The sequence below is a fragment of the Sorex araneus genome, chromosome 2 (assembly GCF_027595985.1).
Source record: "Sorex araneus isolate mSorAra2 chromosome 2, mSorAra2.pri, whole genome shotgun sequence".
Lineage (NCBI taxonomy): Eukaryota > Metazoa > Chordata > Mammalia > Eulipotyphla > Soricidae > Sorex > Sorex araneus.
Window position 1 is genome coordinate 219,119,462 of NC_073303.1, and position 27,371 is coordinate 219,146,832.

General features: G+C 56.1%; 1 protein-coding gene across 1 annotated transcript; it reads left to right on the top strand.

Moving 5' to 3' along the window:
* Positions 1-111: 111 nt before the first annotated feature.
* TIMELESS (timeless circadian regulator) lies at positions 112-25,841 on the top strand. The gene is made up of 29 exons (XM_055127403.1): positions 112-201; positions 6,795-6,941; positions 7,688-7,841; positions 7,941-8,055; positions 8,146-8,208; positions 9,475-9,576; positions 9,752-9,907; positions 10,303-10,436; positions 11,044-11,131; positions 11,318-11,494; positions 11,980-12,197; positions 13,021-13,124; positions 13,594-13,763; positions 15,315-15,452; positions 15,545-15,696; positions 16,359-16,456; positions 17,082-17,202; positions 17,925-18,126; positions 19,135-19,280; positions 20,458-20,543; positions 20,637-20,754; positions 20,841-20,923; positions 21,642-21,787; positions 21,981-22,173; positions 22,258-22,326; positions 22,433-22,551; positions 24,099-24,342; positions 24,778-24,891; positions 25,007-25,841. The coding sequence occupies exons 2-29, from the start codon at positions 6,860-6,862 to the stop codon at positions 25,078-25,080; spliced, it is 3,666 nt and encodes a 1,221-aa protein (XP_054983378.1). The 5' UTR covers positions 112-201; positions 6,795-6,859; the 3' UTR covers positions 25,081-25,841.
* Positions 25,842-27,371: the final 1,530 nt, after the last annotated feature.

The following is a 27,371-nucleotide window of genomic DNA, read 5'->3' on the forward strand; positions in this document are numbered from 1 at the left end:
GTTCTTGTCTCTACCCGCTGTGCTTCACCGCGAGCACCCCCGTGCGCGCAGCGCGCATGGTCCAGGCCGGCGGGGCGCTCCCGGGCCCGCCTCTGCCCGGCGCGGGGACTGCGCGCGTCCGCCGGTGGCGGGAAGGGCAGCGGCCGGGGACGTGGCGGGCCGGCGGCTCCGGGGGCTCCTGAGGATCTCGGCGGGGAGCGGGTGAGTGTGCGGACGAGCGGGCTCTCCCGGGCGCCCCCGCCTCGCCGCCGGAGCCGTCGGGGAGGCGCGACCCTGTTTTCCCGCCACCCCGTTAAAGGCCAGGGGGCGGGGCGCGCCCCGTTGCGCATGCGCGTCCGCGCATCCTGGCAGGGCGCTGCATTCATTCCCGGGGTGGCTTTCTGCAGCGCCTGTGTTTCCAGCCGGGCTCTGATGCACTGTGTTTTGCTATCCTTCCCCCTAGAAACCAGGCTTCCTGGGGGGCGATATTCCCCTCGGAACTCTTCAGTCTATTTCAGACTTGGAAAAATGCGGATTTGCCTCTGGACGTCAGTCTTGGTCTTTTCTAGAATAGATTTCGCGTTCCCTGACCTCCTTCCGATCGGTCCAAAATGGGGGGGCGGGGGTACAGCCGCAGCTTGGGTTTGTTGTCCGAACCGTCAGCCTCTAATTTATCTTCCCTGGAATATGTTTTTGTAACGCTGCCCTCTGCGCAGGCGCGCGCGCACACCCGTTTACATTCTCAGATGACATTTAAAACTTCACCACTCACCGTCTTTGGATGGGTGTCCATGGCGTTTAAGTCTAGCCCTGACCTTTGCAGCCTCATTTTCCAAAGGCTTCCTGGCATCTGTCCACCCACTCAGCTCCCTGGAAAGGTGTATCTGCATTGTGCTCTTCCATGCCTTGGTATCTGTGCCCGTCGCCGACCTGGGTTCGATTCTTCCATCCCTCTCAGAGAGCCCGGCAAGCTACTGAGAGTATCTCGCCCGCATGGCAGAGCCTGGCAACCTCCCCGTGGCGCATTCGATATGCCAAAAACTAACAATAAGTCTCACAATGGAAACGTTACTGGTGCCCGCTCCAGCAAATCGATGAACAACGGGATGACAGTGCTACAATGCTAAGACAGAGAGGCTATGAGTAGCTTATATGGAAATGGAACTAATATAAAAGAGAAGATTGGAAACTATTGAAAATAAAGGACCAGGGGTTGGAGTGATAGCACAGCGGGTAGGGCGGTTTGCCTTGCACGCAGCTGACCCGGGTTTGATTCCCAGCATCTCATATGGTCCCCCAGCACCGCCAGGAGTAATTCCTGAAGGTAGAGCCAGGAGTAACCCCTGTGCATCGCTGGGTATGACCCAAAAAGCAAAAAAAAAAAAAAAGAAAGGACCAAACTGTGGACTGGATTGATCAGCGTCAAATGGAGGACTGTTTAAGTTAGAGATAAAGACAGGCCAGAGAGAGTACAGCGGCTGGGGTGCTGACCTTGCATGTGGCAGACCTTAATTCAGTTCCCTGCAACCCATGTAGTCCTTCGAGCCTGCCAGGAGTAATCCCTGAGCACCATCGGGCCCCAAAATAAACAAACAAAAACCCCCAAACAAACAAACAAAGAGCTTGTGGTGGGCATTTGAATACACACACGTGTATTTGAGTATATGCAGCTATACCCAAATACGCCGCACGCACGTGCGTGTGTACATAGACTTGGGTGTTTAGTGGAAGAGAATGGAGAGCTCCTATCTGGTGACCTCTGTCCTTCCCAAGAGGAAGGACGCTGCTGAGCAGTAGAATAAAAAGGATAATGATGAAGTTGGGAAACTCTGTTCCTTAGGGACCAGAACAGAGTGAATCAGGAACAGGAAAAAGCTTTGCTAGACCAGACCAGAATGATCAGCATGAACCAGAATGAACAGCAGATAGGGTGTTTGCCTTGCACATAGCTGACCCGGGTTCGATCCGCTGAATACCACCAGAGGTGACCCCTGAGTACTGCCAGATGTATCCCCCAAAACAGAGCAAAACAAAACAAAAAGATGTGCTCGACCAGGCTGAGGCCCTCCTCAGGTTAGAGGGGATATGTCTTTATTTTTGTTCGTTTTGGTTTGGGGGCCACAGGCAATGTTCTAAGGTTACTCCTGGCTCTGCAGTCAGGAATTACTCCTGGTGTTGCTTGGGGACCCTAGGGGATGCCGGAAATTGAACCCTAGTTAGCTAGCTGTGTGCAAAGCAGGCACCCCACCTGGATTCTCTCCAGCCCCAGGGACGTGTCCACTTAATGCCACGTGCAGGCTGGTTTGGTTTAGGTTGGAGTCCCAGACTTTGTTTTTTGTAGGGGGGCCATACCCAGTGATACTCAGGGCTTACTGCTCCTGCTCTGTCATGTGTCACTCCTGGTGGTGCACAGGGCAGCATTCGTGATGCCTGGGATTGAACCTGGGTCAGCCACATGCAAGAAAAGCTCCTGATCCACCAATCTCTCCTGCCCCTGGAGCCCAAGGCTTTACAAAGTGATGGTGTTATGAATTAATATTGGAGTCTTTTGCAGTGACTCCAGCCAAAAGGGGAAAGATTGAAACGAAGAGTGATATGTAGTGATAGAGTAATATTATATGTGACACTAAGTATGTCATCTCAGCCTAGCCATCTTGTTTTTCAGCTGAGAAATTTTCCATGACTCTACTTTCTTTTCTTTTTTTTTTTTTTAACTTTTTGGGTCACACCCGGCGATGCACAGGGGTTACTCCTAGCTCTGCACTCAGGAATTAACCCTGGCAGTGTTCAGGGGACCATATGGGATGCTGGGAATTCAACCTGGGTTGGCCATGTGCAAGGCAAACACCCTACACGCTGTGCTATTGTTCCAGCCCCAACTCTAATTTACTTTCTAAAACCTTTCTTGAGAGGGAGTGGGGGCGGTGATCAGAGGCTATGCCGGACTGCGCTGGGGACTGACCCCTGGACATTCTGGGAGACCATCTGTGGTGCAGGAGATCCTAATCGGGGTTGACCGCATGCGACGCAATGCACCTTCCCCCTCTATTATCTCTCCAGCCCCTACTCGTTTGTCTTCTTCTAATTTTATTTTTCCAGTTACAATTTTTCAGGGAGCAATTCTAGTATTTAGTATTTTTAGGAAAGTATTTTTAGGAAAGACCAGTTATATCTCAAATCTGGAATGAGGGTGAAAGTACATATCTGTGAAGTCATGAAATTTGCATATAAATGAACCAGCATGCAAAGTATCATATTGAGTGAAATGAGTCAGAAAGAGAAGGAGAGACATAGAAATATTGCACTCATCTGTGGAATATAAAGTAACAGAATGGGAGACTAACACCCAAGGATAGTAGAGATAAGGACCAGGAGGTTTGCTCCATGGGTTGGATGGACACCAGCCTCACATGCTGGGGGGGAAAGGCAGCTCAGATAGAGAAGGGAACACCCAGTAAAGGGTATTTGGAGGACCCGCTCGGGTTGAGAGATGCGAACCGAATGTAGACTATAGATTGAACACAATGGCCACTCAATGCCTCTAGTGCCAACCACAACATCCAAAAGGAGAGAGAGAGCAAAAGGGAATGCCCTGCCACAGAGGCGGGGTGGGATGGGGGTGGTGGGAGGGATGCTGGGACCATTGGTGGTGGAGAATGGGCACTGGTAGAGGGATGGGCACTCGACCATTGTATGACTGAAACGCAAGCACGAAAGTTTGTAAATCTGTCACTGTACCTCACGGTGATTCACTAATAAAAAATTTTTTTTAAAAAGAGAGAGAAGTACAGATCTATAGTAGCATCTGCTTGGGGCCAAAGAGATAGTACTGGGGTTACGGTGATTGCCCTGTGCGTCCCCGGCTCAGTCCCCAGCACCGCCAGGAGTTCTCCCTGAGCGGAGCCAGGAGCAAGCCCTACATACTGCCTGGTGTGGCCCCAACGACCCCCACCCAAAAAGAAAAAGCATAAAGGCTTGTGAACGATTTGGGTCAGCATATATCAGCAGTATCAGCAGTGCCAGATTGTGCTCGGGTATTCTGGATGTTTTCTGTAGCCAGCTCTGTTTCAGCCACTCGCAGTGTTTCAACTTCTCCACTTATTTTGTCCAGTAGATGGTGAGGCAGCTGACGTTGCGGGTAAGCCCTGTGCTCTGAGTCAGAATTAGAATCCACAAGCTAAATTTCATTTTGTTTGTTCGAGGAGTTCCCCGAACTGGTCATTATGGCAGAATTTTCTTGTTTATTTTGTTTCCCAGAAATAAAGAAACTTTGCGTTTTAAGTTCCAAGTATAAAGTGTTATGCTTTGTTTTCCTTTGGTGCTTGTAGTTTGAGTGCTGCAGCTTTGACTAATGATGGACGTTGTTTGTTTGGGCCTGCCTGGAGCAGCGTCCCTTTCAGATGCCAGCACACGGGCTGTGGGGAGACTGCCAGGGATCTCCTCTGTCTGTGATTAAGCGTGAAATGCAGCGTTCTTCATAAAAGCCAGTGTATTGAGTTTAAGGGACTGTACTTTATTCTGCGATTTTTCCTTCGTAGGTGTATTTAAATAGTGGAGATAGGCTGTATCCTAATTGTATGTTTTGTTTTAATAATAGCTGCATTGAGATAGAATTTGTCCTTTGGGGGCTGGAGAGCTCAATGGGTCGAGCTTTGCTTTGTGTGTGCGTGGCCCAGATCTGATCCCCAGGACCAAGCAGTCCCCTAAGCAACCCCCAACCCAAAACAAAAAAGTTGTTTATCCCTGTGTGTGGGGGGCGGTTTGGTTGTATATATGTGTGTCTCTGTGTGTGCTTTGTGCGTGCCTGTGTGTGCTTTAGTTGTGTGTTGTTTGTGTGTGTATGTTTGATCTCATTTGTGCGTGCGTGTGCGTGCGTGTGTGTGTGTGTGTGTGTGTGTGTGTGTGTGTGTGTGTGTGTGTGTGTGTGTATGGGTGGGTGGTTTGTGGGCCACATGCAGGAGTTCGGGGCTTACTCCCAGACCCAGGCCTCCTGTAGCTAAGCCTCTGAGCCATCTCTCCAGCCCCTGACTGATTTTTTAGCCTGCTCCTGCTACTTAAAATGGGAGGAATGAAGCTCCCCTTGAGAACCCTTCCCCACGAAGCCAGCAAGCCTCAGTGATTGGCTCGGAAACTTTCTGCTCGGTCATCTGACCCATTTCATCCCCAGTGCTATCTACTGCTCTAGCTGTATGAGAATGACCAGAGATTAGCACCTGAACCCTGGGCCGCTTACATAGCCCCAGCCTCCTCGTCTGCAGGGATGCATTCTGCCCTGTCTCCAGGGAGCTGTACCACCTGGTGGTATTTTCTTTTTTTTTAGCATTTTATTTATATTCCCTCTTCCTTTGGTATCTGCCCCCTTTAAATAACATTTTTTAAATTAAAAAACAGTGATTTACAAAGTTTTAGATAATTGCATTCTAGGCATATAATGTTGTTCATTGATTTGCTCGAGCGGGCACCAGTAACATCTCTATTGTTAGACTTGCTGTTTTTGTTTTTGGCATATCAAATACGCCATGGTGAGCTTGCCAGGCTGCTGTGAGGGCGGGATACTCTCAGTAGCTTGCCAGGCTCTCTGAGAGGGGTGGAGGAATCGAACCCAGGTGGGCCGCGTGCAAGGCAAATGCCCTACCTGCTGTGCTATCGCTCCAGCCCCTGAGATGTCCTTGATTCTGGGTCTGACCTGTTCAGTTATGTGACGTGCAGCATAATCGAAAGGAAGCTGTTCCTCTAAGCATCAGGACTGAGCTTTCCCAGATGTCATTGACTTTTCTTCCTCCTCTTGTTGAATATCGGATTCTAGTAAAATAACCAAAATTCAGGGGTAATCTTGTGGTTTTGGTTTTTTTTTTTCTTTTTGGGTGACAACCGGCAATGCTCAGGGGTTACTCCTGGCTCTGCACTCAGGAATTACTCCTGGCGGTGCTCAAGGGACATTATGGGATGCCGGGGATCGAACCTGGGTCGGCCGTGCGCAAGGCAAATGCCCTACCCGCTGTGCTATTGCTCTGGCCCTTTTGGGGGTAATTTTGGAGCAGAGAGTAAAGGACCCTCTCTGCACATCCCTCACGCCCCACAAGCCTGTGAAAGGTGGGTGGGAGTTGGATCTGACAGTTTTCAGGAGAGGGAAGCTCACTCCCCCGATCCTTTCTCTGAAAAACTGAAGGACTCTTTGGGGAAGTACACCAAGATCGTACCTTTCTCTAAATTTTTTTTTGTTATTTGTTCATGTTTTGGGGCCACACCCGGTGGTGCTCAGGTCTTACTCCTGACTCTGCTCTGCACCCTGGCAGGGCTCGGGGGACCCTGTGGGGTTCTGGGGATTGAACCCAGGTTGGCACCTGCAAGGCAAGCGCCCCACCCACTGCTATAGCTCCAGCCAGAAATGTTCATTTTTGTCTTTTTATAGGCGCGAGGCGGGGCGGGGGCGGGTTCTGAAGCAGAGCTCAGAGGGCCTGGGGGCCACTGCTGGCAAGACTCAACCAAATGGGCCAGACAGTTCACTGCAAGGACCCGAGGGTGTGAAATTGATAGGGCCACCGGCGGTCGGTGCTCAGGACCAGGTGATCCGACTCCGAAATTGGCTGTTTCTGCAGTGGCAGGCGCTTTGCTCTTCGGTTTGGCACGTCCTTGTTTCCGTTCTGGTAAAACACCTTCACTTAGCACTTGCCTTGGCACCAGGAACGTCAGTTTCCGTTCTGGTACCAGTGAAGCATTTGAAAATCTTGTCCAGAGCATCCTGAGCACGAGGGCCCCCCTCCCCTCGCCCTTTCAGGGAGAGGATTTGACATTTGTCATCTCTCTTGTCCCAGCAGCTGCCCCGACACCACCTGCCTCCCCATCTCGGCAGACCCGCTGGTGTGCGGACTTGAACGTGATGGACTGTGAACTGCTGGCCACGTGCAGTGCCCTGGGGTACTTGGAGGGAGACACTTACCACAAAGAGCCAGATTGCTTAGGTGAGTCCCTTTTTTTGGGGGGGTTGGGGAGGGATGAGGGGAGATTGGGTATTTGGACCGTATCTGGCGGTTATGGTTCCCTGGAATAATTCCTGAGTGCAGAGCCAGGCGTAACCCCTGAGCACTTCTGGGTGTGGCCCAAAAACAAAAAAAGGAATAAAAAGGAAGAAGAAGAATGCACGCCGGAGAGAAAGTTCAATGGGAAGCGTGCATGCTTTACATGTAGGAGTTCTGGGTTTGCTCAGTGCACCATATCAGGGGCTATTCCTGGCTCTGTGATCAGATATCATTCCTAAGGGTCTCAGGGGGCCATCGGGGTCCCGACTGTCAGCACCCTGCCTGCTGAACTGTCTCTGTCTCCAGGCGCCTCAATTCTGGCACATCTCTGCCAGGCATTCGACGGGTACCCTTTGAGGAAACAGTTTAATAACGTTTTTTTTTTTTGCTTTTTTTTTTGGGGGGGGTCACATCCGGTGATGCACAGGGGTTACTCCTGGCTCTGCACTCAGGAATTACCCCTAACAGTGCTCAGGGGACCATAGGGGATGCTGGGAATTGAACCTGGGTCGGCCGCGTGCAAGGCAAACGCCCTACCCGCTGTGCTATCGCTGCAGTCCGGAAACCGTTTAATAACCGTTGCTTGAACTGAGGTCTGTCGAGTCTCAAGTCCTGCGGGTGAAAGGCACGTGGGCTGGAGCAGAACTTCGTCACAGGGTCCCATGCGCGTGTTCGTTCTGTCCCCAAAGAGAGCGTGAAGGATCTGATCCGCTACCTGAGGCACGAGGACGAGACGCGGGACGTGCGCCGGCAGCTGGGGGAGGCGCAGATCCTGCAGAGCGACCTGCTTCCCATCCTCACCCAGCACCGCCAGGACAAGCCCCTCTTCGACGCTGTGGTCAGGTGGGGAGTTTGCGGCGTTGTTGCGTGGCGCTCAGGCCGGCCGTCTGTCTCCGCCCCCGAAGCGAGGAGCCAACTCCCGCCCCTGTTGTTCCCCCACAGGCTGATGGTGAACCTGACGCAGCCGGCTCTGCTCTGTTTCGGCAGCGTGCCCCAGGACCCTGGCTCCCGGCATCACTTCCTGCAGGTGCTCGCTTACCTGCAGGCCTACAAGGAGGTGAGCTGTTCCTTGAGAACGTCCCTGGGCAGAACCCGGGGGTGGGGGAGGAGAGGGCGAGTGTGGCTGAAGGGTTCCCCGGTCTCCTAGGCTTTTGCCAGTGAGAAGGCTTTCTGCGTGCTCAGTGAGACTCTGTATGAGCTGCTGCAGCTGGTGAGTTCCGACTTCACAAGCCCCTGGGGACCAGTCACCCCTCCTGGCCCCTGACCCCCAGTCTGGGTTGAATCCCAGGCCTGGCATTGTCAGGACATACCGAGTTTGGGGGCAGGGTCCCAGTCCTTGGGGAATATGTAATCCAGTTCGTCTCCCTTGCTTACCTGAGGGCCATGTGGGGGCGGGGGTGGAATGCATTGTCCACAGACGGCCGTGATCAGGGCTGACTCCTGGCCCTGCACCCAGGAACCACTCCTGGCAGGGCTCGGGGGAGCATATGGGATGCCGGGGACTGAACCCGAGTCAGCCGTGCGCAAGGCAAGCACTTTACCCACTATACTATCTCCCTAGCTATGCCTCCCACTATTTGAACCCTTGGTTTTTGTTTCTTGGGTCACACCTGGCTCTCTGCTCGGTTGCTCACAGCGAACTCAGAACTCCTACGTATAAAGCATGCACTCAGTCCATTGAACTTTTTTTCCAGCGTGCATGCTTTTTCTTCTTCTTTTTTTCCTTTTTTTGTTTTTGGCCACACCCGGAGGTGCTCAGGGGTTACTCCTGGCTCTGCACTCAGGAATTATTCCAGGGAACCATGTGGGGTGCTAGGGATTGAGCCTGGATCAGCTGCATGAAAGGCGTGCAGTACTACTGCTGCTGTACTACCATTCCAGGCCCTTATTCTTCTTCTGTCATTGTTATTATTTTGGTTGGGGGCTACTTCAGTGGTACTCAGGGACTGTTCCTGGCTCTGCCAGTGCTCAGTCAGGCACTATAATGTGGTGCTGGAGCTTTGAATCTGGGTTAGGCGGTATGCAAGGCCAGTGCCTTGACCTGTGTACTATCTCTGCTCCCAAACTCCTCCTCCTCTTCCTCCTCCCTCTCCTCCTCCACTTCCTCCTCCTTCTCCTCTTCCTCTTCCTTTTCCCCTTCCTCCTCCTTTTCCCCCCTCTTCCTCCTTCCTCCTCTTCTTCTTCCTCCTCCTCCTCTTCCTCGTCGTCCTCCTCCTTATCATCACCATCCTCCTCTTCTTGTTCTTGTTCTTCTTCTTCATCATCATCCTCTTTCTCCTCCTCCTCCTCCTCCTCCTCTTTCTCTTCCTCCTCCTTTTTCTTCTACCTCCTCCTCCTTCCTTCTTTCTTCTTCTTTCCTCTTCTCCTCCTGGCAGTGCTCAGGGCTTACTCCCGACTCTGCGCAGGTTTTCGCCTCCTGCCAGAGTAGATGCCACCCGTGTTCTGCCCCGACCCTCTAATCCTCGTTCTCTGGCAGGGCTGGGAGGAGCGGCAGGAGGAAGACAACCTGCTGATCGAGCGGGTCCTGCTGCTGGTCAGAAATATCCTTCACGTCCCCGCTGACCTGGATCAGGAGAAGGTGAAGGGCCGTGGTCTGTCTGCAGCCGTGCACGGGGCTCCCAGACTCCCCCTGTTGGGCCCCTCAGCCCTCCACCGAGTCTGGGCAAGAGCCTCGGCCAGGGAAGTCAGTTGGGAAAAGTCCAGGGCAGGACGTTGGGCCTGAGCGACCTCCCCCCCTTTCTCTCGCCACTCAGAGGATCGACGACGATGCCAGCGTCCACGACCGGCTTCTCTGGGCCATGCACCTCAGTGGCCTGGACGACCTGCTCCTCTTCCTGGCCAGCTCGCCCTCGGAGCAGCAGTGGAGCCTGCACGTGCTGGAGGTCATCTCGCTGATGTTTCGGGACCAGGTGAGGTCCCGGCTCGCTGTGTGTGGGGGCTGATGACAGGGGCGGGCGGAGGCAGGTGACTGACTGGCAGGCGAGTCCTGTCTTGGCTAGGGTATGCCATCGGCAGTCCTCGATGGGGTCCCTCCTTCCTGCCCGGGGAAGAATGCAACCCAGGAATCTCTTTTTTTCTTTTTTTTTTTTTTTTTTGCTTTTTGGGTCACACCCGGCGATGCACAGCAGTTACTCCTGGCTCTGCACTCAGGAATTACCCCCGGGGGTGCTCAGGGGACCATATGGGATGCTGGGATTCGAACTTGGGTCGGCCGCGTTCAATGCAAACGCCCTACCCGCTGTGCTATCGCTCCAGCCCCAACCCAGGAATGTCTTGCCGACTCTGCTCCTTGCTCCAAACCTAGATCCCCGAGCAGCTGGCGCGCGCAGGCCAGGGACGCCTCGCTCAGGAGCGGAACACCGACGTGGCCGAGCTCGAGGTGTTGCGCCAGCGAGAGATGGCAGAGAAGAAGACTCGAACCCTTCAGCGGAGCAACAGGTGCACGCAGCAGGCCGGCTGCCCGTGTTCCTGGCGCGGAGGGCTGAAGGCTTGGACTAAGTTCTGAGGCCCTGAGGGGCCAGAGTGACAGCAGCGGCGGGTAGTCAGGCTTTTGCCTTGCACACAGACAGCCTGGGTATGACCCTGGCACCCCATTCGGTTCCCCAAGCACCACCAGGAGTGATTTCTGAGTGCAGAGCCAGGAGGAGCCCTAGGCATTGCTGGGTGTGGACTAAAACAGACAGAAATTCCGAGGTAGTGGGAATTAGCTTGTGTTTCACAGTTGTAAAGTGCTCTGCCGGCTAAGGTCAGAGGATGGAGATAAAGCTTCTAGAGTTGGAGAGTCACACTCGTCATCCTGGACCGTGTGTGTGTGTGTGTGTGTGTGTGTGTGTGTGTGTGTGTGTGTGTGTGTGTGTGTGTGTGTGTGTGTGTGTGCTCCCATCTCTGCTTGGGAGTCACTCCCTGTTGTGCGTGGGGGAACCATGTGGTCACAGGGACCAAACTCAGGCCTCCCACGTGCAAAGCTTTAGCTCAGCCCCTCCCGCGTGAGGCTCTGAGCACTGAGCTCTGAGCCTCACCCTGGACCTGCTGGTTTCCCCTGCAGGCACTCGCGATTCGGGGGCTCCTACATTGTCCAGGGCTTGAAGTCCATTGGGGAGAGGGACCTCGTCTTTCACAAGGGTCTCCACAATGTAAGTCTGCGCCCACCGAGAGGGGGAGGGGGTGTGAGGACGGGTGAGCATCTCTGACGTAAACGGGGAGACGATCCCCGGGGTTTCTTCTGAGAAGAATCACAGCGTCAGGGACGTGGGAAGAGCCGACACGAGGAGGGGGACGCTGGGGACTCCTCTGAGCCCTCCGCCCCGTGGTACCCCCAGCTCCAGAACTACACTTCCGACTTGGGAAAGCAGCCCCGACGGGTGCCCAAGCGCCGCCGGGCGGCCCAGGAGGTGTCGGTTCAGCGCCGTTCCGCCCTCAACGTCAGGCTCTTCCTCAGAGACTTCTGCTCCGAGTTCCTGGAGAACTGCTACAACCGGCTCATGGGCTCCGTGAAGGTCGGTGCGAGGGGCCGAGAGGGGACCGGGGGGCGCTCAGTGTGGACTGGCCCGGGGGCAGGTGCCGTGACCGTGTTGGCCGGTGCCCTGGTGCCAGTGTCGGGAAGCACGGTGGGTTCCCGGCAGAGAGCGTGTAGTGAGCAAAGGGGTCTAGAGCAGGGCCCCGTTATATGTTTGGTTTGGGGGCCACACTCAGTGTACTCAGGGGTTACTCCTGGCTCTGTGCTCTGCAATTACTCCCGGCGGACTCTGAGGAACCACTTGGGGTGCCAGGGATCGAACCTGGGTCAGCTGCGTGCACGGCAAGTGTCCTACCCACTGTCCCATCTCTCCACCCCCGAGAGCGGTGGCCCTTTGAGGACAGGAAGGGCAAGTCGGAAACTGTGGGTACTGGCCCAGTGTAATCGAGGTGGGGCCCGGGGACCACCGGGAGGGAGCTGGAGTCCCTGAGGTGGTGGTGGTCTGTGTTTTCCCCCGGCCTCTAGGACCACCTGCTTCGGGAGAAGGCTCAGCAGCACGACGAGACGTACTACATGTGGGCCCTGGCCTTCTTCATGGCCTTCAACCGAGCGGCCTCCTTCCAGCCAGGCCTGGTTTCCGAGACCCTCAGCGTCCGCACCTTCCACTTCATCGAGCAGAACCTCACCAACTACTATGAGATGATGCTGACTGACCGGAAGGAAGCTGCCGCCTGGGCGCGCCGGTGAGCCAGAGGGGGCCCCTTGGTGGGGCTGGGAAGGGGGAGGCCGGAATTCTGGATTGGATCGCTTGTCCTGTTTTCTGGGATTTGGTTCGAGCGGGCACAAGTAAGGTCTCTCATTGAGAGACTTATTGTTACAGTGTTTGGCATATCCAATATGCACTGGTAGGTTGCCAGGCTCTGCCGTGCGGGCTCAATACTCTCGGTAGCTTGCCGGGCTCTCCGAGAGCTGGGATTTGGTGGTTGGTGTTTTATCCCTTCTTGAGTCACACGCAGCATTGCACGGGAGTTACTCCTGGCTTATGCACTCAGGAATTACTCCTGGCAGTGCTCAGAGGACCATATGGGGTGCTGGGAATCGAACCTGGGTCGGCCATGTGCAAGGCAAACGCCCTCCCCGCTGTGCTATCGCTCCAGCCCCAGATTTGGTGGGTTTTGTTGTTGTTGTTGCTCAAGTCATCAGGTGTGTGTGTGTGTGTGTGTGTGTGTGTGTGTGTGTGTGTGTGTGTGTGTGTGTGGTGTGGTACGGGGGGAAGGGGGGGCTGGGGTTTGACGCCTGGTGGGGCTTCTGTTACTGCTTTTATTTTGTTGTGGGGACACACCCAGCAGTGCTCAGGAATTACTCCTGGTAATGCTCAGGGCACCATACGGGATGCCGGGGCTCAAACCCTGGCCCGCCACGTGCAAGGCAAGTAAGCGCCTTCTCTGACAGACCATTGCTCCGGCCCTGCTGTAGTTGTCTTTAGTGAGGCAGGGGAAGGCGAGTACTGTTTCACAGGCTGGCTTCAGAGGTGTCCTCATCTTACTTCCTCCTCTCCTGTCGCAGGATGCACCTGGCTCTGAAGGCCTACCAGGAGCTGCTGGCCACAGTGCACGAGATGGACGCGGCCCCCGAGGAGGCCGTGCGGGAGAGCAGCCGCATCATCAAGAGTGAGGCCGGCGCTCCCCTGACCCAGCCCGCCCCTTTCCTGGAGCGAATGCTTGTCTCTTTGCCTGGGGCCCCGCCCCGGGGAAGCTCCCTGCTCCGTGGTACTCACTGGGACTATGTGGTGTCGAGATCAAGCCCAGGCTGGCCAGAATCCCGCTGTTCATTCTTCCCTGCTCCGCTGCATCCACCTCTCCTTTTCCCCACCTTTCCATGCACGGCAATTTTTTTTTTAATTTTAATTTTTTTTTTGCTTTTTGGGTTACACCTGGTGATGCACAGGGTTTCCCCTGGCTCATGCACTCAGAAATTACTCCTGGCGGTGCTCGGGGGACCCTATGGGATGCTGGGGATCGAACCCGGGTCGGCCACGTGCAAGACAAACGCCCTCCCCGCTGTGCTATCGCTCCAGCCCCACTCCCAACCTATCCATGCCGGGCCTTCCATTCCCTTCTCTTCCTTCCCTGTTCCCAGACAATATTTTCTATGTGATGGAGTACCGAGAGCTCTTCCTGGCGCTCTTTCGGAAGTTTGACGAGCGGTGGCAGCCCCGCTCGTTCCTTCGAGACCTGGTGGAAACCACCCACCTCTTCCTCAAGATGTTGGAGCGTTTCTGTCGGCACCGAGGGAACCTGGTGGTGCAGGTACTGGGCGGCCCCTGACGAGGAAGGGAGCAGGGGGCGATGGGGAAGGACAGGGCACGTCTCCTCATGTTTCCCGCAGTTTCAGCTGGTGTTAGAACCCATGCGAAGGACAGGCAGTTTGCTGGTATCGCTGTTGGAAGTTCAGCTTTAGTTCCTTCCCGAGTTAGTTCAACCCCTACTCGACCATGAAGGCCTTCATTCATTCAGGACCTTCATTCATTCAGGACCTTCATTCATTCAGGCGGCCTTTATTGGCCCCCGGAGTGCTGAGCACATAAACTCTGGGATTGATCATTTGAGGATTTAGTATTTATGTGGTTGCTTCCTGGTTGTACTTCAGGAGCATTGTGATAAAATGGGAAGAAATTAAGTCAGAAGGCCCGAGATCTCATTGTCTATCAGTTAGTGTCAGAATAAATTCAAGGGGTTTCTGTTAGTGTCCAGATCATTAGGATTTGGGATTATAATATAACCCCGAGGAGCTGGAGCGGTAGCACAGCGGGTAGGGCGTTTTCCTTGCACGCGGCTGACCCGGGTTCAATTCCCAGCATCCCATAGGGTCCCCTGAGCACCGACAGGAGTTAATTCCTGAGTGCAGAGCCAGGAGTAACCCCTGAGCATCGCCGGGTGTGACCCAAAAAGCCAAATATATACACACACATATATATAACCCCAAAGTGGAATAGTAAATGCCGAGTCTAGAACAAGAAGATTACTTCAAGGAATCCCTGTACTGGAGACTCATGAACTCTGCTTTGCTTGTGTTTTCTGTCGCTTTTCTCTTTCTTTGTGTGCCTGTGTGTGTGACATCGTGCCTTGCACGTGGCTGACCCAGGTTCCATTCTGGGCACCACGTGTAGTCCCCTGAGCCTGCCAGGAGTGATCACTGAGCACAGAGCCAGGGGTCAGCCCTGAGGACTGACAGCTGTGAACCTTCAGAAAATTTAAACAGAAATCTCTCTGAGGGGCTGGAGTGTCTGCGGAGCACTCCGGGTCCCCGTGCCGTCCAAGGCGACCTGGCACCAGGACCCCCCGGTGTTACACGAGAGAGTGTGCAGTCCTAGTGCCACATGCACGCGGGGGACCCTGCTGACTGCTGTGTGGAAACTGCAAGAGCATCACAGTTGCCGGGCGCGGCCCCCACGAGTGAGCACCGTGACTGAAAAAGAGATTGTATGGGCGACACCACCAAGTGCCTGCCCCCGCCGTCCCCCGCCCATCGCAACAGCAATAGGGATGGGGGGGGGAATGGGGGAGGACAATTGGAAATGAAAGCTTATTTTATTTGCGGGCCCCCCAATGAGCAGATTGGAGCAAACTCTCCAGCCCTGCCACTGTAGTTGACGTCCAGCCATGTTCCAGGTCTTTCCTGCTGTCACAAAGTTTCTCTGCTCTCGGATGCGTCTCGGCCACTGAACCCAGAATCTCCTAGTTCCCGGCTGCTCCCTGTTTCCAGGGGTCGCGCTGGATGTCTTGGGGACGGGCGGGAAGAGGAGCGCGGGGAAGGCTCCTCGGCCCTCCAGCCCTGCTAACCCAGCTGTTTTCCGGCAGAACAAACGGAAGAAGAAGAGGAAGAAGAAGAAGAAGGCGGTGCCGCCGCCCGGCGCCCCTGCCCTCGCCCCGTCGAGCCCAGCGGAGCTGGAGGCCCTGTGGTCGCCGCTGGCCGAGCAGCTGCAGAGCTGTGCCCAGGTTGCTGGCTCAGCACCCCGAGCTCTCGGGAGTGAGCCCTGGGCCGGCCCTGCGCGTCCCTCCCCGTGACCCCCCACCGCCTCCCCCTCCAGGGTCCGGAGCCCAGCGAGGACTCCGTGGTCCCCTTCGACGCAGCCTCGGAGGTGCCGGTCGAAGAGCAGCGGGCTGAGGCCATGGTGCGGATCCAAGACTGTCTCCTGGCGGCCCGGCCCGCGCAGGCGCTGGCGCTGCTTCGTTCTGCCCGGTAAGACCCCCCAGCCCCCTCCCCCCCTCCTCCCGGCTCCAGCGCTTGGGCCTTTGGGAGTAGCGGAGGCTTTAGAGGAAGCTTGGGGAACTCTGGGTTCCAAGGGGAAATTCCCCCCCCCCCGAAGCTCTGGGAAACTAAAATTTGCTTATTTTTGGGTTTTGACTGTGTGTGTGTCTGTCTGTCTGTCCGTCTGTCTCTTTGTAGAACTAAGTCCAGGGGAATTTGTTTATTTTGGGGTTGGTTTTTTTTTTTTTGGGGGGGTCACACCTGGCGATGCTCAGGGGTTACTCCTGACTCTGCACTCAGGAATTACCCCTGGTGGTGCTCAGGGGACCCTATGGGATGCTGGGAATCGAACTTGGGTCTGCCGAGTGCAAGGCAAACGCCCTCCCCGCTGTGCTATCGCTCCAGCCCCAAGGCCGGTGCTTTAACCCCCGTGTTACCCCTCCAGCCCCAGAGTCTTCGCATCTTGTTCTTAGGACTTTTCTTTGCAGTGGCGCAGGAGGGAAAAAAACATGTTTTGTTTCTCGTTGAGGCAACTGTTTGTATTCTCACTCTCGCTTCAGCGAGCCCGTGAAGTACATCTGAATCCCTTCTCCCTCTTCGAATCCTAACTCAGCTGCTCTCGGCTTCAAGCGTTTGTTCTCTCTGTGCTCCAGGGAGGTGTGGCCAGAAGGAGATGTATTTGGCTCTCAGGACATCTCCCCCACGGAGGAACTGCAGCTGCTGAAGGAGATCCTCGCGGCCCCGCTGCCCCGTGAGCCTGGTCCCTCTCACCTTCTCTTCAGCTCCCCCCCACCCAGAGACCCCCATAATCCTCACTCTTTTTTTTGGGGGGGGGTCATACCCAGCGATGCACAGGGGTTACTCCTGGCTCTGCACTCAGGAATTGCACCTGGCGGTGCTCAGGGGACCATATGGGATGCTGGGAATCGAACCCGGGTCGACCGCGTGCAAGGCAAACGCCATACCCACTGTGCTATTGCTCCAGCCCCTAATCCTCACTCTTTTCTCCTAAGGATTTCCCCGGCAGTGCTCAGGGAGCCCGGGGGACACTCCCCACAGTGCTCAACCCAGCTGTGCTGGCCTGAGGGCACTCAGCCCTAGGGATATGATGCCCCTCGGCCCACGTGGTACCAGGGATTGAACTTGCCAGGAGACGGCCTTTGAGCCATCGCCTGCCCCTTCACTCTCCTTTTTGTTTGTTCAGTTTCTGTTTTGGCGCCACACCTGCCAATCCTCAGGGCTTCCTCCTGGGTCTGCACCAAGGGATCACTCCTAGCCGTGCTCAGGGGGACCGGGTGGGATACCGAGGCTCGAACCCGGGTTGGTCCCTTGCAAAGCAAGCACCTTAACCTCTTCACTCTTCACTCTTTCTCTAGGGCAGCAAAGACCAGAGGAACCAGGGGAAGAGGAAGAAGAGGAGGAAGAGGAGGAAGAGGAAGAGTTGGACACGGTCCAGGTGTCAGAGAGAGAATTTAACTTCCTGGACTACCTGAAACGGTAGGGATCGGGTGGGCTGAGTTGGCCCAGATGAAAGAATGCAGAGCTGTGAGCTGAGCAGGGTCTTTCTTTGCCAGAGGAGGGGAGGGAGTTGGTTCAAGCCACACCCAGCTGCATTCAGGATCACTCCTGGCAGTGCTGGGGGCCGGGGGACCCTAATGGGTGGCAGGGTTTATACTGGGTGCGGTCACATGCAAGGCAAGTGTCTTAACCCCTGCATTCTCTCCCCAGCCCATGCTGCAAGGTCTTTTTTTTTTTTTTTCTTTTTGGGTTACACCTGGCTGGAGCGATAGCACAGTGAGTAGGGCCTTGCACACAGCCAACCCGGGTTTGATTCCTCCGCCCCTCTCAGGGAGCCTGGCAAGCTACCAAGAGTATCTCGCCCACACAGCAGAGCCTGGCAAGCTACCCATGGCGTATTCAATATGCCAAAAACAGTAACAAGTCTCACAGTGGAGATGTTACTGGTACCCACTCGAGCAAATCGATGAGCAATGGGATGACAGTGACAGTGACAGTGGGTCACACCCAGCAATGCACAGGGGTCACTCCTGGCTCTGCACTCAGGAATTACCCCTGGCGGTGCTCAGGGGACCATATAGGATTCTGGGAATCGAACCCGGGTCGGCCGCGTGCAAGGCAAACGCCCTCCCCGCTGAGCTATCGCTCCAGCGCCTGCAGGGTCTTCCTTACGTTGACATCTCCTTCCCTTCCCTGGGCAGCTTCGCCTGTTCGACTGTCGTCCGAGCGTACGTGCTGCTGCTACGGAGCTACCGCCAGAACAGCGCCCACACCAACCACTGTGTCGTCAAGATGCTGCACCGACTGGCCCATGACCTCAAAATGGAAGCCCTGCTCTTCCAGATCTCCCTCTTCTGCCTCTTTAACCGTCTGCTCAGTGACCCCGCCTCGGGGGCTTACAAGGTGGGCAGCTGCCAGGGAGTGGAGGTCAGAAGGCCTGTGGGAATCTGGTTGGTTGCTTGGTTGGTTGGATTCAGGCCACACCTGGCAGTGATCAGGGCTTTCTCTTGGCTCTCTGCTCAGGGATCACTCATGACAGTGTGTGGGGGGGGTCTTTATGGGGTTCAGGGTATCAAGCCCGGGTCAGCCACGTGCCAGGCAAACACCCCATCTGCTGTTCTTGTCTCTCTAACCCCCTGTGGGAGCCTTGAGGTTGAAGGACAGTCTGTCAGAGATGAAGGCATTGAGTGGTATCAGAGCTGAGAGATTTGGCATCCCATTTGGTTCCCTGAGCACCGCCAGGAGTCCTTCCTGAGTGCAGAGCCATGAGTAACCCCTGAGCATCACTGGGTATGACCCAAAAATAAAAAAAATAAAATAAAATAAAATAAAAGAGCTGAGAGATGAGGGGCTGGAGTGATAGCACAGCAGGTAGGGCATTTGCGTAGCCAATCTGGGTTCGATCTCTGGCGTCCCATATGGTTCCCTGAGCACCACCAGGAGTAATTCCTGAGTGCAGACTAGGAGTAACCCGTGAGCACCGCTGGGTGTGACCCAAAAAGGGAGTTAAAAAAAAAAAAGAAAAAGGCTGAGAGATGAGGGGCTGGAGCCATAGCACAGCGGGGAGGGCGTTTGCCTTGCATGCAGCCAACCCAGGTTCGATTCCCAGCATCCCATATGGTCCCCCAAGCACTGCCAGGAGTAATTCCTGAGTGCAGAGCCAGGAGTAACCCCTGAGCATCGCCGGGTGTGACCCCAAATAAGCAAGAAAAAAGAGCTGAGCGATGAGAGACCAGAGAAGAAGCTGGCAGGCGTGTTGAAGATGCTGCAGGGGGAAGACGGGAAGAGAAAGCCCAGCAAGAAGGGGGCTACTGGATAGCCAGGGAGACAGTGGATGCCGTGGGGCGGCTGGCAGGCCGGGCCTCTGCGTGTGCCAGGCCCGGGGCTTCCAGCAGCTTTCCCCTCGCGCAGGAGCTGGTGACTTTTGCCAAGTTCATTCTGGGCAAGTTCTTCGCCCTGGCGGCCGTGAACCAGAAGGCCTTCGTGGAGCTGCTGTTCTGGAAGAACACGGCCGTGGTGCGCGAGATGACCGAGGGCTACGGCTCCCTGGATGGCGGGTGAGTGGGGCGCGGCGGAGGCGGGTGGCCTGAGCGGCCTGTGCCCAGTGGGCGTCGCAGAGGCCTCGGGCCAGCCTGCCTCTGCCCTTTGTAGGGGAGAAAGCGGCCCTGGCGGGCGAAACGCTTCTACCGAAGACCCCCTAGAGGGGGACTGGGTCTGGAGCCCAGAGAGCCCCGTCTCCTGGTTCTTTCTCTGGCACCATAGCTCGGTGTGGGGGTGGTTGGGAGTGGGGTGGCCCCACAGGGGCGTTTTCCCCCGGCGTGCTGGGAAGCCGGAAGGATTCATTGGGATGTCTGTGTTCTCCCCTAAGTATCTCAGCTCCCCCTCTTCTTTTTCTTTTAAGTTTTTGGGTCACACCCAGTGATGCTCAGGGGTTACTCTTGGCTCTGTACTCAGAAATTACTGCTGGCAGTGCTCCGGGAACCATGTGGGATGCTGGGACTTGAACCCAGGTCGGCCCATGCAAGGCAAACGCCCTACCCGCTGTGCTGTCACTCCAGCCCCCAACTCTTCATTTTTTTGTTTCTTTTCCCATGATGCTCTGGGACCTGAAGCGTCAGGTTCCATCAGCCCAACCAGTTTGACTTTTAGGGTTTTTTAGTTTTGCTTGGTTTTGTTTTGGTTTTTGGCCATACCGGCAGTGCTCAGGGCTTATTCCTCGAAGGCTCAGAGGATCCTATGGGGTGCCAGAGATCAAACCTGGGGCAGCCGGGTGCAAGACAAGCACCCTACCCACTGTGCTGTCTCTCCAGGCCTGTGATTTTTAGCTCTGAAATGGAGAGAGCGTGAGGGGAAGCCGTGCCCACTAGCTTCTGTGCAGTATTCACCACTATGATGCTCCTTTTATTTTATTATTTATTTATTTATTTATTTATTTATTTATTTATTTATTTTTGCCTTTTGTCACACCCGGTGATGCACAGGGGTTACTCCTGGCTCTGCACTCCGGAATTACTCCTGGCGGTGCTCCCGGGACCATATGGGATGCTGGGAATCGAACCTGGGTCGGCCATGTGCAAGGCAAATGCCCTACCCGCTGCGCTATTGCTCCAGCCCTATGATGCTCCTTTTAGACCAAACCCAAGGGAACCTTTGGTCTTTTTTCTTTTTTTTTTTGCGGGGGGGGGGGGGGGGAGGTCCATCAACCTCCCTGCCCCTCCCCCCTTTTCCGTTTAGCTCGTCCGGTCGCAGAGCCCCCGTGTGGAGCCCCGAGGAGGAGGCCCAACTTCGGGATCTCTACCTCGCGCACAAGGATGTGGAAGGTGCGGGGCCTCGAGGGCTGGACATTTTCCCGTGGGGGTAGCCCAAGCCCCTGGGCCTGTCTGGACCGACTCCCCCCTCCCCACCCCGCGCAGGGCAGGACGTGGTGGCCGTCATCCTGGCACACCTGCGCACCACCCCGCGCACGCGCAAGCAGGTGATCAACCGCCTGGTGCAGCTGGGGCTGGCAGACAGCGTCAAGGACTTCCAGAGGTAGTGTCTGTGTGCAGGGGGGCGTGGAGGGGGGGCTCCTGGTCTCCCCCGCGCCCGCCCCTCCCGCTGAACCCTCCCCTAAACAGGAAAGGGACCCAGATTGTCCTGTGGACAGAAGACCAGGAGCTGGAGCTTCAGCGGCTCTTTGAGGAGTTCCGGGACTCGGACGGTAAAGTGGGGGGGGGGGGGATGCTGAGATGAGAGTCAAACTGTCCCGTGTCCCCGTTGCTTCCTTCCTGGCTCCTGGGCCCCGGGAAGATGAATCCTCGCTCTTCTGGCCAATCCTATGTGTGTGGGTCGGATTCAACTGACTTGAGCTAGAAAGCCTCCGAGGATTTGGAGGTGGTGGTGGAGTTGGGGGTCGGGGGTGTTGGAGAACCAGGGGGTTCTCAGGAGATCCCGGGGTCCCCGTGATACTCAGCCAGTTGGGCCCGTGGTTCAGTGCATTGGCCCGAGAATGCGACGCTGCATGGGCCGGGGGGTACCAGGATAACCCGGGCCACCTTGGCGGGGGTGGGCTTCCAGGGCGACAGCAGACAGGATTGGGAGCCCCCGGGGTTGCACCTGGCAGTCAGGGGACCAGGTGGTGCCGGGCTGGGCACATGCCAGGCAACTCCGGGACCTCAGACGTCTTGTCCTCATTTCCTTTCCCTTTCCCAATTGCTCTTTTGTTTTGTTTTGTTTTTATTTTGGGGTCACGCACAGCGATGCACAGGGGTCACTCCGGGCTCTGCACTCAGGAATCACCCCTGGCGGTTCCGGGGGACCCCATGGGATGCTGGGAATCGAACCTGGGTCGGCCGCGTGCAAGGCAAACGCCCTCCCCACTGTGCTGTCGCTCCGGCCCCTTCCCAATCGCTCCTGCCTCTTCACTTGCTCCTTTGCAGACGTCCTGGGCCACATCATGAAGAACATCACAGCCAAGCGCTCCCGGGCCCGAGTGGTGGACAAGCTGCTGGCCCTGGGCCTGGCAGCGGAGCGGCGAGAGCTGTATAAGAAACGCCGGAGGAAGCCGGCGGCACCATCGCACTTGGTAACTGCAGCCTGACCCGGGCTAGGCCAGCACCGGCCCCGTCCCCTGAAGTGCTCCATGGTGCTTCGCCCTCACCCTTCCCGCCTCTCCCTCTCTGAGGCCGGGCCTCCTGCCTGGGCCATCAGCCTCCAAGGGCCCCACTCACTCCTCTTCTCATCGTCTCTGTCCATCTTCTGTCTCTGTTGAACGTCAGCCCGATGGCGAGGAGTCTCTCGGGGATTTTTGCCAAGATCAGGAAGAAGAAGAAGAAGAAGAAGACCTGCCCGCAGAAGAGGATGGAGAGGATGGAGAGGATGGGGAGGATGGGGAGGGTTTGGAAGCAGAGCAAGCCCCGGGGAGCTCCGAGCTTTCGGCAGAAAGCCTGGGGCAAAGCCTGCAGCTGGAAGGTGAGTGTGTTGGGGGGGTGTGGCCCGGGGGTGCGCCGCGGGGCCCAGGCGTGTCAGGCCCAGGCCCTTCGTCCCTCCCCGTAGGCTTCTCTGCCCCCCTCCAGTGGCTGCGGAACTGCCTGTTGCGAGCGGCAGAGGATCGGGAAGAAGACGGTGAGTGGATGAAGGGATGTCGCCGGACAGGGGCGCGGCGGGCTGCTGGTCACGGGCCAGGGAGCAGGTCTTTCCTCATGCCTCGTGTCACTCGAACCCGGCCTAGGCTGCTCGCAGGCAGTGCCCCTGGTGCCGCTGACCGAAGAGAACGAGGAAGCGATGGAAACGGAGCGGTTCCAGCAGCTGCTGCGCAGGCTCAGGGTCCGCCCGCCGGCCTCGGGGCAGGTGAATCCGCCAGGCGCGGGGTCAGCCCCACTCTTCGCGCGGGTCCTGCTTCAGAAATGGATCTCTGTCCCCTCCTTTCACTTGTCACCTCTGTCCTCGTTCCCTGCCCCCTCTAACCGAGACTCCTAGAGCAGCCGCCTCCCAGGCTCCCCTCTTCCGAGCCCCCCTTCCTCCGGCCCAGCTCCCCTGCTGCCTTTCAAGCTCCCTTTCTAAGAGAGACCGCCTGTTGCTCCTGAGCACTGTTGGGCACGGACGAGAGAGAGAAAGGGGGGGAGGGGGGCTGGAGCGACAGCACAGCAGGTAGGGCGTTTGCCTTGCACGCAGCCAACCCAGGTTCGATTCCCAGCATCCCATATGGTCCCCTGAGCACCGCCAGGAGTAATTCCTGAGTGCAGAGCCAGGAGTAACCCCTGTGCATCGCCGGGTATGACCCAAAATGGAAGAAAAAAAGTGGGGGGGAGGGAGAAGGGGAGGAGAGGAGAGGGGAAAGACGGGAGGGGAGGGGGAAGGATTGACTGCTTCCCATCCCCTCCCTCCCCCCCCAGCAACTGAGTGCTAACGCCTTCACAGCAGAAGGCTTCTGTTAGACTGACTCAGAACAATGCGCATATATCCCTCCTCTTCTTATGACCCTCCGCCCGGCCTGCAGTCATTCATAGGCCACAGCGATAAGGCACCTGCCTTGCCGTATGGCCAATACTGGTTTAATCCCTGGCTCCCGTGGTGCCCCTCGGAGAGTGACCCCTGCACACAGAGCCAGGAGCAGCCCCCAGCACCGCCAAGTGTGACCTCTCCCCCCAAAACAGAAAAACAAGCAGCTGAAAAAATGTAACCTTCTCAAAAGAGCTGTACCTCGCATTCATCAGCCTCTCGAAGCAAATGTTGTTACTGGCATTCGTGTATTTCCTTGCTATCGTCCCAGTCCTGTGGCATTACAGGACAGTAGCTCTTTGTCCCCATTAGATTCCTTGAGAGCAGGAATCTTACCCGATCCATGAGGCTCTTTAGATCCTCAGAATCCGTCCATCATAGTTATTTCATGAGCAACTCTATGGGCCGGGGAGAAGGCTCAGAGGGCTGGGATGCATGGTTTGCACGACGACAGTCTGAACTCTATCCCCACTGCACCACAGGAGCCACTAGGAACTGCTGGTGTGGCTCCAAGTTTTTAAAGAACGACTGTTTGGGCCCAGGAAAATAGCTCAGAGTGCAGTAGCGCAGGCTGTGCGTGCAGAAGGCCCATGTTCCGTCCCCAGCACCACATGGCCCCGTGATCACTGTCAGAAGCAGCCCTGAGGACAGAGCCAAGAGTGACCTTGAACGCCCCTGGGGGTGGCCCCCAAACAAACCGAACTGTTTCCAGGGAGCGTCCAGTGGTGGCAGGCGCTGGGCTAGGCACTGGATAAATCGTCCCAGAGAAGAGGTCGCAGCTCCTGGGGACGTTTCTCCATGAACATTCACTCTGTATTGTCGTTGTGTAAAATCTGAGGAACTAGAGGCCGGGCCGTTCCCGTCACTCTCATTTTCAACTTTTCTTTGCCTCATAGGAGACCTTCTGGCGAATTCCAGCCAAGCTGAATCCCACCCAGCTCCGGAGGATGGCAGCGTCGTTGAGTCAAGCGGAGGAAACGCTTCAGCCGGGGCTCGATCCTGAAGTCCCTGGAGAGCAAGACCCTGGGGAAGGGCAGGAGGAAGAGCAGCGGCAGGAGGAGCAGCGGGCACAAGCCCTGGGTGCCCTCCGAGAGGCTCGGAAGAAGAAAGCAGGCCTGGGCTGGAGCAGTGATACAGCAGGTAGGGCACTTAGCTTGTGTGCTGCCAACCCCGGGTTCGATCCTTGGCATCACAAGATGAACTGCCTCGGGGCCAGAGAGATAGTGCAGTGGGTAGGGCACTTGCCTCGCATCCAGCTTGACCCGGTGGGTAGCGTTCTTGCCTTGCACCATCCAAGTTTGATCGTCAGCATCTCCTGTGGTCCCCCGAGCACCCCCAGGAGTAATTCCTGAGCACCGCCAGGAGTGATCCCTAACGACAGAGCCGGGAGTAACCCTGGAGCACCACCCGGTGTGACCCCAAAACTGAAACATTAAAAAAACAATAAGCAGGCTCGGTGTGCGTGAGAGTGGACGCCCCTCTGGTGGGCCCTGGGCCCATGTTAAGAGGGCGGGCGGGTCTTCTAGGACAGACTGACCCCGGCCCCTAATGCTCTGCCTCTTGCGGTCCTTCCAGGGGAGGGGACTGCAGAGGGGAGCAAGCAGCCGAAGGTGGCCGCCAGGAAGCGACAGCTGCTGGACAGCGATGAGGAGGATGAGGGGCCTGAGGCCGAGGCGAGCCGGAGCACTGGTAGGGAGTGTGTGAGCACCCCACCCACCCTTCTGACCCCTCTCACGGCACCCGCCCTGTTTCCCCTCCACACGTTCAGGGACGTTCTATTTTCTCACTCCTGCCGGCCCCCTAGCACCACAGTCTGGAGCCTCGGGAATCCCGAAGAGGAAACGGTACCAAATTGTGGACGAAGATGAGAGCGACTGAGGCGCCGGCCACCGCGGGCCAGGGAGAGACCCGGGTCCGGACGGGGAGTTTAACTTTGACGTCTCTTTGGTTCTTGGACCACACCAGGCGCTGCTGAGGGGTGACTCCTGCCTCTGCACCCAGGAATCACTCCTGGATGCTGGGGATCGACCCTGGGCTGGCGTCCTGCCCACCGTACTCTCGCTCCGCCCCCCAGGTGGATCAGTTAGGTCAGGCGTGGAAGATCAGACGGGACCGTGACTCCTCTTCCTGGGCAGAAGCCATAGAGTGCCAGGATTTGGGGTCTGAGAGGTTTCAGCCCCACTGGAACTCCTAAGCGTCCACCGGTTTGGTCCTGGTGCCACTGTAGCTTTCCAGAGACTTCCTCTTCCTCCAGGAAGCATTATTTTTGTATTGCGTGTGATTAACAAAGGAGAGAAACAATTCAAAATTATGCAATACCTTGTTTTGGTTTTCTGGGGGGTTTTTTTGTTTGTTTGTTTTGTTTTTTGTGGAGGGGCCACCCCTGACGATGCTCAGGTGTTCTTCAGACTCTGCACTCAGGAATTATTCCTGACGGTGCTCAGAGGACCACAGGGGATGCCGGGGATTGAGTCCAGGTCGGCCGTGTGAAAAGCTTCTGCCTGTTCCTCTGGAGGGGGACCCACACACCTGAGGGGGTGCTTTGAGGCGTGGTGGGTGGCATTTCGCACTGTTTTCTAAAGGGCCCAGAGGCCCCGTTCTCGTTTACCCCTTCATGCTCCCCCCTGGATTCGAAAGAGCCCGAGCTCTGCCACAGGTGGGTCAGGCTGTGGCACTCCAGACGGAGATCGTGTTTACTAGTGAAATAAATTTGTAAAATGAAGACTTGTGTGTCTTGATTTGACTTTTTTTGGGGGTGGGTGGGTCACACCCGGCGATGCATAGGAGTTACTCCTGGCTTTGCACCTAGGAATTACTCCCAGCGGTGCTTGGGGATGCTGGGAATCGAACCCGGGTCGGCCGTGTGCAAGGCAAATGCCCTACCCGCTGTGCTATCGCTCCAGCCCTTGTGTGTCTTGATTTGAATGGCTAGTCTGTGAGCCCCCGCCCCAGACCTCCACTTGTTATGTTCCTGGAAGAAGAACTCATGACTGTCAGGGTTGAGAGCGACATCAGCCTTCCTCTCCTTCTGCGTTCCCTACACAACAACCACAGGGTGATGCAACCCGAAGCAGACGCCACACTGGGTCTGTTAGCATGGGATAGACAGAACAAAGTCTGGTTAAGAAAGCTGTAAACATTGAAATGTCCAGTCCCTTGCCTTCCTTAGGAACCTTAGCTGTCTGGTCTCCAGGGGTTCCCAGCTGAGTTACAGTAATGATGAGGAAATGGCTGGTCGGATCTCGAAAGTCATAAAGGACACAGTTAGATCGGCTTGTTTCATTGACTTGATTTTGTTCCTTCCTCCTTTCTGATACCCTAAAGGAGCTCTGGTTTTTTTGTTTGTTTGTTTTAAAGTGGGGGCACACCCATAATTGCTCAGGGCTTACTCCTCGCTCTGTACTAAAAAAAACACTGGGGGGGGGGGGCTGGAGCAATAGCACAGCGGGGAGGGCGTTTGCCTTGCACGCGGCCAACCTAGGTTCAATTCCCAGCATCCCATAGGGATCCCTGAGCACCGCCAGGAGTAATTCCTGAGTGCAGAGCCAGGAGTAACCCCTGAGCATCGCCGGGTGTGACCCAAAAAGTAAAAACAAAAAAGCAAACAATCAAAACACACTCCTGGCAGTGTTCAGGGGAATATATATGGGGTGCTGGGATGGAACTGGTTGGCTGAGTGAAAGATACACCCCTACCTGCTGTACACTCTCTGGCTTGTAAGCTGTCTGAGATAATGAAGTTTTCCTGTTGGGGTCTCAGCAGCCAGCCTGAGACTTTGACCAAATCCGCTGCCCCTGGAAGCAAGAGCCAGCGCTGCTTACAGGGGCCCCGGGGCTTGCTCCAGCACTCCCCACAGACAGGCACTCCAGTTGAGGATGAGGGATGTGGCAGTTACCGGCTACCTGTGCTGATACACCCGCCCCTAAGAGCGGGAAATGTAAATTAACTGACATCTCTACTGAGCTCGCCAAGGCGAACATGCTATGCATGCGGAATGCCCCCCGGATGTATGTATAAAGCTCCTGTGTGAGAGCCAATAAACGGATTGCTGATTGCCCACCAGCTTACCCTGCTCCGCGTGGTTCTTTCTCTGAGGCGGCTGGAGTCTGCGGTGCGCGGAGGACAGGGCAGAGGTTTCTCTATACTCCTATAGGGAGTAAGTCCGGCGA

Excerpts from the sequence above, each read along its gene's own strand:
- TIMELESS (XM_055127403.1), top strand. The coding sequence starts at position 6,860 with ATGGACTGTGAACTGCTGGCCACGTGCAGTGCCCTGGGGTACTTGGAG. Across the intron at positions 22,174-22,257 it reads GCAAAGCCTGCAGCTGGAAG|GCTTCTCTGCCCCCCTCCAG; the intron begins GTGAGTGTGTTG and ends CCCTCCCCGTAG. Across the intron at positions 22,327-22,432 it reads AGAGGATCGGGAAGAAGACG|GCTGCTCGCAGGCAGTGCCC; the intron begins GTGAGTGGATGA and ends AACCCGGCCTAG.